Source organism: Corvus hawaiiensis, chromosome 1 (assembly GCF_020740725.1).
Source record: "Corvus hawaiiensis isolate bCorHaw1 chromosome 1, bCorHaw1.pri.cur, whole genome shotgun sequence".
Classification (NCBI taxonomy): Eukaryota; Metazoa; Chordata; class Aves; order Passeriformes; family Corvidae; genus Corvus; species Corvus hawaiiensis.
The window spans coordinates 55,250,248-55,268,300 of record NC_063213.1 but is presented as its reverse complement, the minus strand read 5'-3'; the positions used below and the strand labels follow the sequence as shown (position 1 = coordinate 55,268,300).

General features: G+C 36.9%; 1 protein-coding gene across 3 annotated transcripts in view; it reads right to left on the bottom strand.

The window, feature by feature from the left end:
- Nucleotides 1-18,053, bottom strand: part of SLC25A13 (solute carrier family 25 member 13) — a 103,959-nt gene that overhangs the window by 24,381 nt on the left and 61,525 nt on the right. For all 3 annotated transcript variants that reach the window (XM_048305136.1, XM_048305134.1, XM_048305127.1), the window contains 7 exons: nt 16,568-16,706; nt 15,651-15,744; nt 15,274-15,358; nt 13,002-13,086; nt 12,401-12,559; nt 5,740-5,792; nt 4,721-4,801 (listed from right to left, as the gene is read on the bottom strand). In XM_048305136.1, coding sequence (XP_048161093.1) covers nt 4,721-4,801; nt 5,740-5,792; nt 12,401-12,559; nt 13,002-13,086; nt 15,274-15,358; nt 15,651-15,744; nt 16,568-16,706 — 696 coding nt within the window. The remainder of the gene's footprint in view (nt 1-4,720; nt 4,802-5,739; nt 5,793-12,400; nt 12,560-13,001; nt 13,087-15,273; nt 15,359-15,650; nt 15,745-16,567; nt 16,707-18,053) is intronic.

Genomic DNA, 18,053 nt, shown 5'->3' with positions numbered 1-18,053 from the left:
TTTTATGCACAAAGAAAATAGCTTTAAATTTAATCAAGAAAAGAAAGCATGTATTAGGAGTTTCTGAACTTCTCCTTAAACCAGATGGGAAAGTTGGGCATACACAAGCAGGCAGAACTCCCCTTGAAAGTAATGGATCCTCAACCACAGGAAGAATAGACCTCTGAGAATAAATCTGCTAAGTGTTCAAGAGACATATGCCATTTGCTTTCAAAGGTCATAAGAGCAATCATCAAGATTACCATCTTTATTTAACTATCTCAATAAAATAGACCAAAACTTTTCTGTGTGACAGCAGCTGTTTGGTTGTTTTGGTTTTTTTTTTTTTTTCAGATATACATCCAGGTATTTTTTTCCCCTGGCATATATAAGGTTCAGTTTAATTTTACCCATAGCTCAGCTTCCCTCACCAAATATAGTAGAATGTTATCATATTTAGGTTTCAGAACAATGGAAGAATGAATGAATGACACCCTCAGTTTCCTTTAGTCCACAACTTCCAAATCTCTGAATTTTTGCAAGTAAGAGATCTAAATGTGGGAATTGCAATTTATACCCCCTCTGCCTCCACTGCAATGCCACAGAGAAAATGTAGCTTAGATCTGGACTTCTCTTTATTACTCTCTGAAACATAAAATACATGTTTTAAGTAGCTTAATAAAACTATTTGCACTGGATCTGTTATTTGGCACAATTCACCTGGAACTTCACATCACATTCCTTTATAAAAATTAATTCTGGGCAGGATTTTGCACTCCATCTTAACCGTATCTAATTTTTATGTTCCACAGCAGAGTTGAGGCTGTCCAAGCAGGTCCAATACATTTTAACTTTATTATGATTCCTATAAAGTCTATCGAAATATGCCTAAAATTGCCTTGACAATTTAAACAAAAGCAGATCTGTATGGGATCTGTAATTGTATTGTGCTACATGATTTAAGCTGGCTAATAGGGAGCACACACTGAGCAGCTGGGAAGGAAAAGACTCCATGCTCAGGAGGAGAAGGGAGAGCAGGAGGAAAGGTTAATAAAGCAAAACGTAGTTCTCTTTTCTTGCTGAAAATTAAGCCTCCTACTTACCGATATCACCGTATTAATATATGCAGACAAGGCAACATATATTACATAGCTGTTTCTTTTTAGTCATGCTATAATCCTTCTTCTGTTTTTCTTAGCATTCTTTTATGTTTTATATCGCTCTTTATTTTGCATATTTGCATCTCTTCCCCAGTTACACAAACGTAACTTTTTCATTACATGTGGAATTGTTTTATGTAAGGTACCAAGCAAAATGACTGTCTCACCTGAAAAGTTAGTATTAAAGGTAATGTCTCAAAACCCCAAACATATTTATTACTCTTTTACAAACAGAGTTTTCAATGTGTTAATATAACTCAAAAAATAAGAATAATATATAATACTTTATTAAAAAAAAAATCAGGTTACTTTCAACAGATGCTCTTAAGTGAATTAAGTTTAAAAAAAGCAAGCAGCTAAACTTGGTATGACTTAAAATTGTTTTTTATTTAAAATATAAAATCAAGCAAAAGACCATGAAATAAAGCTTCCAGAAATTCAAGATTATTGTCACTCTAAAAAAAGTATTTCAAATTGTACTTACAGCTTACACATCCTTTTATGAAAGAACTCTGAAGGTAAGTTATAGCATTAGCAGGAATCAAACCTAGCATATTCGTGCCCATTTTAATTCAATAAGGTTAAGTCAGCTTTGTGGTTTAGATGCTCAGCAGATCATAGCTCTACAGCATCATCACACTGTGCCTTGAAACTGAAGCTTTTTACTCGTCTAATAATGATAAGGGCTATATAGGGTTTGCATGAGTGATGAGAGTCCGAAATGCACAGCAGAGATCAGAGTTCATGGTGGGTGTCAGGCACTGTGCAAATCTGAAAGCTACACGCATTTTTATGGGTAACAAATACTGTAGTCATTAGGAAAATTTCTTACAAACAAAGGAGATGGAAATCTTGAATTAGTAATTTACATAACAGCCGTCCTTAAGTATAAAGGTTATACTTTTAATTATATTCTTGGGGGTCTCAAAAAGAAAAAATCTCAACCACCCTATCGCTTTCATCTTCACATAATAAAAAGCTATGAAACAGGCTGTTAACTGAATTAAGTGCCACAAGGTCACGAAATAAATGATCTATTTTCTTCTTTTTTCTTTTTTTTTTTAGGAGGGAAAACAGTTTACAAAACAGAGAAAGACTTGTTCAATGAAACAATCAGCTTTAGTTACAAGTGCAAAAGTCAGCCATGTGTACTAATTCACAGTAATTATGATGCAAAGTGAACTCCTTGGGGACTTAAAAGTCAACGCCTGGCAATGGTTGGGCAAACAGCAGAGTGGAGCTACTCAGGTGATACTGACCCCTTCAAAGCCCTTTGTGTTACTGAACAACCCAAACCATCCAAGTATCTGCTTGTCCTCCCTTTCTTAGGTATTATTACTATACCGTATCCACAGGGCTGCTATTTTAAACATTACAAACGAGCATGCATCCCAGCACTCAGCTCTTGCATAAGCAATGAATACACTCCAAGGAAACAGAAGCACTGAAGAAGAAAAATTTAAATCTGTGTTTGCAACACAATCCCAGCTGAGACTTAGACGTGGAAAGCAGAAAGGTGATAGGGCAGGTGTCTTAGAAAATTCATCTTAGTTGGCTTCCCCTTTTTAGACTTTAACACATCATGCCCTCCTGTCTTCTTGCCTCCCACATAAATGATTACTACATTGTGAAATGAGGTAAAAATCAAAGACTGACAGTTTTCAAGCATTCAACACTGTCCGTGCTGCTTCCACAGTGAAATCACAGGTTTCACGATGGCTTAAACGGGGACAAAAAGTGAGGCCAATACAATGCTGAAAGCCTGTCTTCGGCATCTTGTATTTTACACCATGAGAGAAAAATTCACCCCAAAAAACCCAGGGCACCACTGGTAATGAGAGTCTCTGTTGCTAGTCTGAATTGGGTTTAAAATTACAGAAGAACCCAAAGACCACCTGCAGAAGAGACAAGTTGCAACCTATCTACCTGGCACCAAACTATGCCCTTGAGTGGAGCACCACAGTTAAAAAGAAAACTCAGGGCATTCTGCCACTGCACGTCTACTGCTGCAACTTTATGCAGCATCTCACTGTTAATATAAATTTAGGGCAAGCCAACATTTACAGCACATTTAAAATACATCTCAAACCACCTATCTCTTAAAGCAGATCCTTAGTTTACAATGAACTGCTGGCAAAAAAGCTTGCTGCAGCATTCTCATGAATGACAGGTCTCTGTAAAGAGTGCTTTTTGTACTGCATTAAAAAACTCACAGCAGTCTGTAAAATAAAAACTCTAGATCAAATGACATTTTAAATGAAAATTTTGCTGAATTCTCTGTGGCTGCAATGTTCATGAGACATTTTATTAGTGTAAGGGGCAAATACTTTTTACTCTGCAAGCACTTTATTGCATTTTTCTTTCATTTACAGCATGCTTTTTTATTTACGGCTTTAGAGACCCACATTCTTCTCCCCCTCCCCTTCTTTTTTTCTTCCCTGAATGCTCCTGAAGTTACAGAACAAGGGGATCCTACCTGGCAGTCTACAACAGGTCAGTGATCAAACAGAAGGAGCAGTGAGACAGCAGCCAAATCCTGCCCCATCTCCTGAGAATTACAGAAAGCCAGGGCTTCTCAGCCTGCAATGCAACCGAGCCACTGCACCCTGAGGCTCAGATAATCGTAGTTCACTTTCTGCAAGCACATACAGCACACATCTCTGCACGTACTGAGGTTAAGACGCAAGCATTTTTTTTATTAAGTTGCTGCTCGCTGTAGTTTTCGACACAGGTAGAAGCTGCTTGAAAATGTGACCTCATCTGTCTTATGACAGCAGAAACAAAGATAGATTAAGAACACACCAACATTGCTCTGCCCCAGTGATCAAAGCTGTTTTAAATAAACAGTGCTCTTTATCTGTAAAAGGTACTGGTCTTTGAACAACTATTCATTTTACCTAAAGTATTTACATTTGCTAGAACAAATCAATACACCAGATACAGTAACCTGTAATATGAACAGACAGAACTAGACCAAATAGTGAAGTATTATCATTTACCCAGTGATATGCCAGTTGTTCATTAAGATACTACTTTGTGCAAGGAAAACACTCCTAAAATCTAAGTGGGTTTTAAATACAGCCTACATTCAGGAATGCATTATGCACGGAGTTAACATTACACAGCCTACGTCTGCTATGAACTCAAAGAAGCATGAGCAGTCTTTGCCATTTCAAAAAGCCAGTATCACTGCAAAAAGTGAAAATTAGTGGGTGCAATAACACATCAGGAAAGAAGTGACGTGGCAGAGTGGGTGCCACAAAGTAGTAACTAATTATTAACTTCTGGAAAGGTTAGCATGAATCCTCTTTAGGCCATAAGCTACAGCCAACATGAATAAAGAGACATTCTTTATTAAGGAAACAAACTCTAAGCTGTGAGAGAGTGCAGTTAAAAGGCACGATGCACAGAAACATTTACCCTTTCATCAAGAACGGCTGGCCTATCTAGGAAAGAACTGAGATGCTCTAGTAGAGTCTCTTGAACCGGATCTGTGGTTAAACAGAAGCCTTAGTCCACACAGTTAATTGTATAAACTGCACTTTCATGAATCTCATATGAAGGAAATTAAACATACTTACACAGCCACCAGCAAGAATTTCTGCAGCCAGGGGAACAGATCCATCTTTACTCCGAAACTTATCTCTCACAAAATCATTAACCTTAAAAGACAAACATTTATGAAAGCTAATAAATTAAAAGGTCAGAGAAAACACTCATCAGCTGCAAATTCTGTGCAAATGAAAATGCAAATACATCCACTAAGCTACCAAACTACAAGATACTAAAGAAATCAAAGTCTAAGATTTTATATCAAATATTCTAAAGCTATGTTTTTCTTAAAAAAATTTGCAGCATAATTCAAATACTTATTACTGAAAAAACGTATCATCATTAAGTAATTTTAAAAATCAGAAAATTATAAAATGATATTTTAGAAGTGCTCACTATATTTAAAATTTAAATAAAATGTCAAATTAATATCAGAATGTTCAATACTAAGCTTTAACACAATGGCAATTCAATTAGTAGCATTAAGCACCTTTCTTTTTTTTTAATGCATACTACCAGCTTTGGTGAATATTACCTTATCAATGAATAAACAATATATTATGATTGGGTTATAATAAGAAATTCTTAAGTGCCTTACAAACACTCAAGAACTAACAAAATTACAGAAGTAAAACCATTCAGAAAAAAAAAACCACAAACAAGTTCCTTTCTTACCAACAATTCACTACATGCTCATATTATCTATCTCCTGTTGCACTAGAATCATACATACAGGAACCACGTGGAGATACAAAAACAAAAGCCCTCCAATAAGTAACTATTCTGATTTGTTAAGAAGTTAAACCAAAGGTTTCTACACTACTTACAAACAACCAGATGAGCTGAACAAGTTGAATGAGCTTTTTATATTTTGGAGTGAGTCCAAAAGTAAGTTTTCAATAGGATTCTTAAAATGTACATGTACACCTCTGGATGAGACTTGTATGCCACTTGTACTGTTCACAAGTCAGATATTAACAGATGCTAATTGTAATTTGATGCATTTTACAATGTGAGAAATGTGAAAACAATCCATTTACAAACTTACAGTAAGTTTTATGGCCTTCTCTGGTGCTACTCCTAATAGCTGTGGTAACAGACCTGTAACATGGAAATAGAGAATTCAAGGCATTGAGTAACTTGGTATTAAATAAACAAATCAACAAATATATGTAGAGACCAGCACCTAGAAACAGGCGATTTTTAAGCAATTTTGTGTTATTATGTATAATGAGAGTACTTAAACATTCAATTTTGAGAACAAACTTGGTGCTACCACTTCAAGTGCTACCACTGTCTATATGTACTTGTTTCTTTTTCTTTTTAATTTATACTAGCTCATTTTATGCTTAAACACTAACACAGATTTGCCAAATGTTTCAGCACCGTCCTAAACTAACATCTGTTTTCTGTGTCTCCGCACAAAAATCAAGACTTTCTAATTAATTTTGTGAGATACACAATGCATCCACCTCAAAAGTCAAAACCTCAGTACTTTTTTCTAACAAAAAGAATGGCATTAGATGGAAGGACTGAAGGGGATAGGAATCAAAATATTGCAAAACATTCAAACATGTATGACTGCATTCTTGAGCTCTTTGCCCAGCTAAATCATCAGTTCTTAAAACACAGGAAATTACGTTGCTTTCTTCCCAGGTATGGAAGTTTTTATTTTATTTTGTCAGAAGTGATGTGTTACAGAAGTGGAAGTGTGAATTTCTGACTGCCAGCTTCACTTGTTTGATGTGAACGGTGGATATTTTGTAAACACTTGAATGACACAGCCTAAAAATAGGCAAAGCTTACCAACAAAGCCTGAAGCTAGAATGGTGTTGCAAGCATTCATCAGCATAATGAAATTAGGACCCCATTCAGAAATGTGAGAAAATCACCCCAGCTAGAGCTCCTGGTGCAGAGCCCTTTGTTTTAGCAGCTCAGGCAGCACCTTTGGGTACTTTCTACAAAGCCTGACATTTTCACCTCTCCATGGTTTTATTTTGTTGAAAAAAAAACAATTAAGTTTCCACTTCTAAAAGTTAACCTGCTGAAAAGCATTTTCCCTAAGAGCTAAATGTCAGAACACCACAGAAAAATGTACATGCTCTTCCACCCTGCCACCATCCATCAGCTTTACTGGTTCCTACTGATGCTCTTAATAAGGAATTGACATTGAAGAAAAGCACCATTTGGTTTGTGGTAGCAGGAGACCCAACCATATTTAGATGGTGATGTCTTTATACAGCTGACGTACATATACATGTAACATTTACCCAAGACAACTGTGGTGCATTATGATCATATGAGTGAATATTCAAATTAAAAAATATAGTAGCACTAAGTTCATATAAAGTTGTGCAAAACTAAAGAGATTCTGTAGAGTAAGTTAAATTTCAGAATCTGAGTTTCTTAAAAAGTTTTACTTGCACAGGTAATTTGAAACCAGACCTCAATGAAAAACCATTAAGCCACTCAGAATGATGTAAATATTACATTATCTGCAGCACTATGAGGGAAACAGTAATATAAAAGGAACAGGATATTTTTCATTACAAAATTATCTTCGTAATTGCTATAATATTTACATCTTGCTATAGGACATGTTTGGCTTTATACAAACACTATGGCAAATTAATTTATATCTTTAGAGATTAAAAAAAATGTTCCATATACTTTAAAAGTACAATACCTAATCTTAAACTTAATCCAGTAAAATTAGAGCAGGTCTGATATAGCAGATATAATTTTAAACACAAAGGTCATTAATTTTAAAATCACATATACATATATTACTACACCCCACCATGACTTACAAGTCATATTTTATTAAATAAATCACAGAAAAAGACATTCCATATATGAAAATTATAAAAGTAGTCCAGTTGGTTATCTGTATAAACCTCCAGTCTTAGAAACAACATTAGCAGGACAAATCAAATTCATTTTCACGGAACTGATCAAAGATGTCCTTTTAACCATTTTTCAGCTCCCAAAACTTTGCATTTGTAAAAGCACTTGTAAAGCCATAGGGAAAATAGGTTTATCTTGGCACAAGTTATCTTTTTTTTCATCTGGTTCTTTCCTTTTGTACTCAAATCTGAATGGGACTGTTACGACTCAAAGCTCTCCATAAAACTTTGAGGTAGAGAAGTTTAATAAAATAGGCAGCATTTAAAGAAAACCCCAACACTAGAAAAACCCAACTGAACAACCAAAACCCAGTGCACTTTTCTCTTTTCCTGCCTCTACTTCAAATGATTTTATAGTATAAAAGTGCTCTTTAAGTTTAATTACATATAATGCTGTATATACCTACTGCAAGACAGCAGAGTATTGTATAAAAGGTAGCATGAATTTTAAGACTATGTTTTATAGCATTACCAGGTACCAGCTAGGCCCACTGTCTCCAGCATCTTAGGAAGGTAGAGGGACCCTTCATCTGAACTCATACCTATGCAATAAAGCTATCTCTAGTGGTACCTGTGCATTCTATATGCTGTGACCATCAAAATTAAATCTTTTCTTTATTGTTTTGATGGGAGCCCTGAAACACTGTCGAACATTTTCTAAACATGATAAAGATGCTAGGTTTTGAAAGAAAGAAAGCACATCAAGGGCCCCATATGATAATGTCATGTTTCTGCTGGGGTTATCCTGACACGGTGGGAATTTCTCAGTGTTAACTATGCATTAGCAGATCAGCAATATGATATAAACACAGATGGAGAACAGGCTTAGAAATGTCTGACAGTGCCTTAAAAATACATGCCTTTTATAACATCAGAGCATAGTATCTTGCACATAGGCAGCCTGCTAGTATAGTACATAGCGAACACATTATTCAATGCATTTTTTATATCCAAGGCTTTTTAGCAGGAATTACAATGTACCATTTCATATGTGACACACTGTCATAGTGGGACTCTCAGGGAAGGTGAAGGTGTGTGCAAGAGAGAGCACCAAGAGCTGCATTCAGTTTGTGACACTGTACATGTTCTGAAAGCAGTCTAAATACACTGTGAATATGCACACAACAGCTCAGCCAGCCCAGCTATACTGATGGCACTGAGAAAAAAAAAATCTTACTTGGCCAAAGTATTTTTTTAGATATCTAACAGAGATGCTTCACACTGTGTAATAGATGTGATTTTCCCTTCGTATTAGAAAAAAAAAAGTGACTGAAGGTTTTGTTACTCGGTCTATATAAAATATTTGACACCATTAGGGCATCTTACAGGAACGCAGTAATGGAATACTGCTGAATTTTTCAATTACAGGAGTCACACAATAAACTGGACAATTAATCACCACTTGCCATTCAAAAAACACTCCCTCAGACTGGAAATGGGGTATTTCCTGAAAATTTTGTGTTTTGACAGAACTTGGGGTACAAGCAGGCTTGAAGTTCCAGTCTCTATAAACCATTGCATAATTTGGAAGGAAAGTTTCTGCCACAGTCTTATTACACCATTAGCATGGGAGTTCATCAGTAATAATGAAGCTGGATGATGATCAAATCATTAAAATCTAAATTAGGTGGCATTTGGAGTGACTGCAGGGCTAGAAGCACTATCAACAGAAATAAAATTAACAAACAAGCTCCTGAACAGTTCATGATCACAGATGACAGTGTCTTCAACAGCATTTCCTGTCTTTTCCATCCAGGCAAAGTGGCATTAACAGCATGGCTACCAAACACTTTCCTAAACTACATTTTATCTCTGGTACTTAAATTTCCCATGAAACTTCTATCACGTATGGGTGAAACAATCTCTACTGGATGCACTGCTTAAGTCTGTGAAGCATTCTGTGATTCATCAGGTGGACTTCTGACTAAAATTCTATTATGACATGAAGGTGACCTCATCAGTTGGAAGAGATCTTGACAAATCACAGCTTTCAAAATTTTCTTATATTTGCATATATAAAAATACCTGTGAGTTTCTAAATACGCATTTCAGGTATAAATGTAGACAGAACAGTAAATTACAGGTATATGAGATGAGCATTCTTTTCAGCCATGCTGAGAGACATATGAAAAACTTATCTCAGATATGGTCTTAAAAAATATGCTAACAACACAGCATTCATATAATCCATATTACAAAGACTCTACAGAGGTTTATATCATGTTTGGTTTTGTTGGGTTTTTTTTTAATCCAAGTGTTTTCTCAGTGGCAACATTGATTATACTTACAACCAAACTGACATCAAACCAAATTCAGTGATCTCTATATATCCACAAGATGGTGTAATTTATCCTTATCTGAGATGGTGGTTTAAAACATGGTTTCCAAGTTTGGAAAAAAACAGTGATACAAGAAAGAAAAATCAGTTCACTTAGTTGGACAGAAATATAAGCCTTGTATTAAAAATATCATCCAAAATGGCTGAGTTCAGAGTGGGGCTTATAATTACTGCTTGCTTTCTTGAAGTCCATCATGAAAAAGAGACCACTGCTCTAAATGTTTCTAGTACAATTTTTTAAAAGTTTTTGCATCTATTCAGCTAAGAAGAAGTCTGCCAATGATTACTCCCTCCTTCAAAACCACCCACACTGACTTAACCCTGAACAAATCACAGTTGAAGAAAGAATTGCCGTGACCAATGAGTAGCAAAAAGTAATGTACTCTGTAGTGTGTCCTACCTAGTGCAGGATTCAAGACTAGGAGGAGATGACTCTTGCTATACATCTACTGCATTACATTGGGTAATTACACTAACCTATAAAATGCTCCTTTCAAATTTTCTTGTCCTCTCAAGCTTAACCGGAAACTTCGCTCTGCACTCAGCTGCTAAACTTTCTTCAACATCATCTCCTTGGAAAGTAGGCAATGGTCCAAATTTACAGAACTGCACAGAGGGAGCTCCAGATTTTTAAGCAGTTTTCTCTATTTGTCTCTTTAAAAAGCTAAGTCAGGATGCTCCTTAAGGAGAGAATTTGTAGAAACGCAGGTCTCAATTTGCCTCTAAAATTATGGTGCTCTACTGTATAATCCAGAAATTAGATTATTGGCCTGGTCTTAGAAGTTCAGCTCCACCAAACTGAGATTTCACTATTCAGTATTCCTTAGAAAACTGAAAAGTAGTAAAGACGATGGGGGATGGAAGGACAAGCTAGACCGATGAAGTTTCCCAACATTCCCTAAACTTGGCAATGAAAAAAATCACTCCAAATTCAGGACAAACAAATGGAGTTAAGAACATGCATTTATGACATTTCTGAGGGTTTTTTGGTTTTTGGGGTTTTTTTTCCAGGTGAAAAAAACCACTGTCCTTCAGAATTTCAATAAGACATGAGGCGGCAAGAGTGGAATTCTGCTTATTTATTCTTTCAGGATGCTGGAAGAAGCAGACGAAAATTTGCAAGGAATACATTGGGTTCTTTAGCTAGTAACTGGGACTTTTGAAAGATTTTGATTGCTATAAATCCTTACAAAATAGAGACCATGCCAGTACTCTTTATTAAATTATTATGTCTACTCCAAAAATTGTCTCAAACAGAGCCTTCCCCATCTCCAATTGTGCTGAAATAATTACAGAGTCTGTATTTTGCAGAAGAGCTACTTAGCCAACCTCCAGTAGCTTGGGTCATATGTTACAGTGTGCACACCTATCACACCACCTAGTTTTAATGATGTTTCCCACATTGTTTTATGAACTGTTACTATTTCTTAAGGTACACATAACTTTGCCAGTTCATAACAATATGTTACCAAACTCCTCTGTTCCTCATTCCTTACTCAACTGCTTTTAACAAGTTATTTCTTTCATTACAATATTTCTATTTTCAAAAATGAAAAGAAGATTCTAAGCAAGCTGGCTGAAAATGAAATAATGCAAATTTCAAATTCTACCCTATCAATACGGCAGAAGGGGATAGAAGATCCCAATAATTGTGACACCAGAAATGTAATTTACTTTAACTCTGTGACAGAGAAGAACTGCAATCTCATGCTGAGGTTCCTGATTCTTTATGACTTCTTCGAGGTTACCTGAACTGACACCACTGATGCCACAACCAGGGCAAGGATAAAACAAAAAAAAAAAGCCACCATTTAACTGCAGGCACTTATCCAAGACAGCCAAAGTGAGGATGATTTACATCAGAAACAGAATCAATAGCTTTTGGCGCTTTCTCCATTGACAAAGGCAGTTTGGAACAGGTAACTTCTTAACTTGGTTACATATATAAAGCTAAGTGGGATGAAACCCAGCGAATCACTCTCCCTGACTCCACAGTGACAACCTAAGAAAAGGTATACATAAAACTTGATAAAGATGACTATTTCCAATGATAGCTGAAGCAAATGCAATTGGTACACAGAGACCTTTTTGTCTCAAAAGAAATACAACAAAAAGTATTCCAAAGAACAAAAACCCACAGATGATCTAACTTCTTACCAAACAGGACAAAACACTCTTGGCACTAAGGACTGCTAAGGAAATGAAAATTTTACTAACAATATATACTTGCTGTAGGAAATTGCTAATGTTGCCCTATGGCAGATGAGGAGGGAAAGGACAGAGAGGTCCTACAGAAATGTTCTCATTACAGTGAAGTTTTTTTAACTATTGAGAAGTTTGCAAATCCTTCCCCTGTAAGAGAGAAGAAGCAAAACTGAAGTCTGAGCTAAAAAGACTTAAAAATCCAGTCACACAAAACTCTTAATAGCATCTTATCATTAGTATATAACACCTTTTAAACTTACCTCGATAAAGCCCAAAGAAACCTTCATAACGTAGCACTTTCTTGAAGCAATCAAAGCTGTTTTTATACATAAGTTCTCCCACAAAAGAGCCTGTAGAACGCTGGTTTTGCATGCGAGTTTTTACTAAATCAATTGGGTAGACTGCAGTGGCTCCAACAGCTGAAAACAAAATCAAGATATTAGAAAACATGATTTTGCATTTGCACTGTTTGACTGCAAATGTCATCTTTCACATTTACATCTAGCATATCAGTTTTATCTTTTTTCTTCATGATATATTCTGGATACATTAAACTACCACAGCTTTAACCAAATGCACTTTCCAGTCCTACCTCATTATTAATCTGATTTTCCTGAAATTTGTTTGGGGACAAATCAGATAGCAACGTCACCTGGAAACTGCAACGGCTCATAAATTCCAAAATTCTTGTAGACCAGATGATCCTTTCCCCTTCAATCTTACAGTCATCCCCAGCTCCAAAGGAAAGTCTGAGAAACCTTCCAAACTTAAATGAGAGGCAGAAGGGAAAGAAGGGCAAAAGAAAAGAAGAAAAAACCCAAACAGTGAAGATGAATATTCTTTTGCTCAGCCATGACTAACCTCCAGCAACTGAACCAAGGGCAAACCTGTACGCTGATTCTGCAATCTGGATGAGAACAGGTCGAGACACATCGCCTGAAGCTTTCTGTCAAGGCAGGATTTAAAACAAAAGGAAAGACAAGAAAAATAATCAGAACATCTCATTTCCCGAGAGAACATTTCATGATCAGACAGATATAAGTATATGGATACTTGGAAAAAATCCCTCAATACACCAGAGATTTTGTTCTCAATTATTATTTCTTTTCCACTGAATTCTAAGTGTCATATAAGGCAGCCTCTTCAGATTGGAATAGCAAAGAAAACAGACTGATACTACAACAAAATTATACAACTCTAAAATCAATGGTCTAAATGTGGTCTAAATGAGGGCTTACATATTGCCCCCTTAAGTCATTAATTTTCTACAGCTAAAAGCAACTCCAGCTTGGAATTTCTTTCTACTGTCGCCAAACCAGGTATACCTATTACTTGCCAGGCTACCAAAACAAGTATGCAAGCATTGTTCACTCATACTAGCTAAAGGAAAATAAGGTTCCATGAAGCACCCCCACAATTTCATTTTGCTCACAGTCTATGAATGCTAGATTCAACCCAATGAAAAATAAATTTCAAAAGTGCTCCAGATTTAAAATTGCTATCTAACGAAAGAAAATAATAAAGAAAACAAAATTTCTGCAGGGGCGGGGCATTCAGTCTTCCATACTTACTATCACTTTTTGCAATATGTTATTTTTAGCATACTGCAAGTAAAGGAACAAAATAAAAATATGGAAGGATTTTCCTGTGTTTATGTTTTAGTTTATTCCCATACAAGTGGAGTTATCCAGAAAACAGAGTGAAGATATCAATGTAGCTGAAAATCTTTCCAGTCTCAGCATCAAGCAGCTGACATTAAAAAGGAATTGGGTGGAAAAAAATGAAAAGGTAGAACACATATACAGAAGAAATTGTAAGATTTAAGCAGGTTCATATGTCCTTGCCTCTTAGAACGCAAATCATGGTAGCTGAGACAGTGGCCCCAAAGCAAAAACTGAAGAAGCTGCTACTTTCATCACACATTTTTGGCTACCTTTTACTGCCACCTATTGTAACTTATGTTATTTGATATTCAGACCAATGCGAATACTTTTAACTCCTTTAGGAATCTTCTAGGAATAGATGGTGAGCTTTGGGAGCCAACTCATTTGAATTCATCCCAGCATCATCACCATTTAGTCGCTGCTCAAACAAACAGCAAACCACCACCCCAGATACTGTCCTGGAGAGGCGGTGGGGGTCTTCACATGTAGGGGAGGCAGGAGAAGAAAAAAGAGAAGCAAAAGAGATGCATGTGTACACACACACATACACAGAGGCCTGGCTTACGGCCTGGCAGTCCTAAAAATGTAGCCTGGATCAACTCATTGTGGTCAAACTGGCGTCTCCGCACAGACCCAGAGCAGGAAAAAAGAAAACCAACAAAAAACCCTTAGTCTCACAAGACACAAAGTCAAGACTGCCTTAAAATAGAGATGGAAAGAAACAGAAAGGTTAGTTTTAAATCTATCTGTATAGAAACTTGTATCAATGAAAATACAAATATGATAAAATAGTATGAAAACTAAAAAATCAACAGGTCTGACATTTAAAGAGCACTCCTATTTCTTTTTGCCTCAAAACCAAAAAAAAGTCCATTTGCAGTTATACCATTGAAAGTAAATATCCTTTAGGTTTTGGACATGCAGTGAATATTAATACTTTTACTGAAACTGTGATGTTTCTATTCTAAAAGCTCTCCTATTTTGATATTCAGCAGAGCATAAAGCAAAGCAGAGAACACTGTGAAGCCAGGAACATGCATGTGTGTTCAGAACAAGGGCTGCCATTTCATAGGCTAGATGCTGAATTTCACCATCCATATATGAAGTAGGAAGTCTCTTTCCCTCATCAAAAAGAACACAGGGCAATGGAATCCCAAAACATAAACACCTTAATTAGGTATACATCTAATATTTACTGAATGGCTGGATGACACTCCTGTATCTTTTATCTTTCCAAAGTAAATTACATTTGACCCATCCAAATGCAGCCCAAGAGGAAGGGGGCATAGAGAAGAGGTGGAGTGAACATGACACAGGTTAAAAAATAAATTCTAACAACATGTTACTCCTCACAGTTATTACAGAACACAAGAAAAAAGCAACTTACATTACAACACCGGAAGAGGTTGGCTGTCTATTTGCCTAGCACTGGAAACAAACAACAGCAATGTACTGGCTTCTGTTCTTACCTGCCTCTGAGCCTCGGCCAGGTTGTAGGGCAACGTCCCTTCCTCCAGAGGAGCAATTCTTTCAATATCAGCTAACGTCATGCGCCTGAGAAAATTAATTCACATTAGTGTTTGCTTAGAGGTTGGTTTTCAGATCACTAAAAGATACCTGCATGTGGCTACTACGCTACACTCTCCTGTTCCCCAACACCACCTCCCGCTCCAACGGAGAGGAGAGGAGAGGAGAGGAGGGGAGAGGGAGAGGGAGAGGGAGAGGGAGAGGGAGAGGGAGAGGGAGAGGGAGAGGGAGAGGGAGAGGGAGAGGCAGAGGCAGAGGGAGAGGGAGAGGGAGAGGGAAGGAGAGGAGAGGAGAGGAGGACAGATAATTCTCCACCTACCCCCGTGGCTCATAAAGGTCTGCTAACTGAAACAAGATGTCAACTTCCATGGGTGTAACCTGACCAAATTTCTGGGCTGCCAAAACAAACTCCTCTGAAACAGAATAAAAATACAGAAAATAAAATGCAATCAAACCAGAAGAAATAATCCAGAGCACCCCAAATTTGCTCTATATTTTAGTATAAAGTAGAAGACACTTGTTGGGGCAGGGGTGAAAGGGAAGTTACCCAAAACAGAAGTGTTCCTGTCACTACATAAATGTGTGCTTTAAATGGTCTGTCCTTCATGCAAGTAAGTACAACTCTCTGGTCTTAAAGCTTAGTGCTACCAGCAGGATTTAGGATATTTGACATACGGTATCAATCAGCTGCAGGTCAGAGGGAAAAATATAAAATAAAAAGCAAACAAAGAAAAAACCCCAAAACAGGAGTCAAGAGATGTGGAACTTTTCATGCATAGTCCCAGTAGGCCGCATTAATGAAACTCTGGTGTTGCACAGGGAATTCTCCATAAAAGTGGTTAGATATAGCAGATAACATCTTGTTCCAAGCTTGTAGATCAGCTTACTGTGCCGCCAATACAAGTTTATGGAATTCTTCAACTACCCTTGAAGGTCACTTTAATAGGCTGCCAATTTGGCAGGGGTCCTAGGAAGTTTTTTAAACTTTTAAATATCTTTACATACTTCCCTCGCCCTGCCCCCACCACAAGTTTACTACGACCTTTTTCTGATTGAAACAAAATGAAAAAGCTGGAGGGTGGACTCCGACAGGACTGTACAAAACTGAGTGGCAAACCAAGGAATGCTAACGAGGCAGGCTTCCCCCCCCAAATTGATTTAAAAGAATACAGATGAGGTCTTTCCCTCCATTCAAATGCCCAAGGAAACTTCCAGACTGCAAACATTTCTACCAACCCTTAGTGACTTCCACATCTTTTCTATTTCCAGCCAGAGTACTGTAGATCTTTCTAATGAGCTCCATGTTGTTAAGGAGAGAATTAAATCCATTAAAATAGGAAAAGCTGACCTGATGGGAAGTGGTACCTCCAGCAGCCTAGAGTACAGACAGTAAAAGAAGAAAAAAGAAAGGAGAGTGTTACAAAACTAAAAAAAACCCTTGAAATAAAAGTTTTCGAACAATGTTATTTTACAAGAGTGACAGTAGCACAGGCTTGCTTTTTAAAAAAACCCCTGCAAAATAAAGAACTTTAAACTATGAAAGATTCTTATGTTACTGAAACTAATCATGACCAGAATATAAAACTCTCCCCACCCTACAAACCTAAACAAATACATATGCAGGATTATAACAACATAACCAGTAGTAATTTACAAAGTTCAAGTTTCAGTACTGCTTCAGTTGGAAATGTTTCATAAGTTGGCTTATATCTAGTAATGAGGAAATCTACTTCTACATGTAAAGCATATTACTATATAGAAAATTTCAACAAAACCAAAACATATTCTGTAAAAGGTCAACTGAAACCTTTAAATTCACAGGCATTTCAAGTCATGGAAAACCAGCAGTAAGCTCTTGGGCTTGTATCAGGCCGTCAAACATAATGGGAACAATAAGGTTCGAACAGTCACTCATTTTCAAATGAGAACTGAGCCTAAACCTCTGTTTTAAAGTAGTGTTGGATCTGCACACAGAAAAATTACTGGATCAATCCTCTATTTAAATTATAAGATCAATGATCAAGCAAATTTCTGAAAAAATATGCGTAAGCTTGCGAAAATTTAACTGACCTTGAGGGATAATCAAAAATCTTATGTTTTATGACAGAGCATATGACCCAGGAAGGCTGTTAACAGGACTGTGAGGGAACCATCGAAGAAAGTACCAGATCTCACTGTCAGTCCCTAAGCCTTCTGGCTATCCTTTTTGGTGCATGCATCTTCTAATATTCTGGTCAGAGTTTGGAGTTCTCATCACCTCACATATCCCCCTGAAACTCTCCCTTGCAAGTCAAAGCAGAACAGATCTTTAAGCAGATCTTTAAACCTGAATATGGCCAAGCTTTAGAGTACTTCGAACGTGCTGCTACAAGTTCCCAAAATTAGAAACTGTGGTCAAAACCAAATGTACCTCTTTCTTCAGTGAAAATGCAAAATTGCAGTATTTAATTCAGTTTATGGACTCCAAACTGTGACAATATACTCTGAATGTCCTTGGCTGATGTTCTAGTTCATACATTGTCCCAGGTACTTGGAAATTACACTCAGGAGCTTAGAATTTACATTACAAAGCAAGGTCTTTGAGGATGATGTCCTAAGTGGGATGTAATGGCATTCTGAAGTATTTGACACAGTCTACTATGATGGAATGGCTGGAAAAAGGCAAACCCTGCATCTGTAGGCCATAACTAAGGTCTATCTACATGCTTTGTCTTTTGTCTCT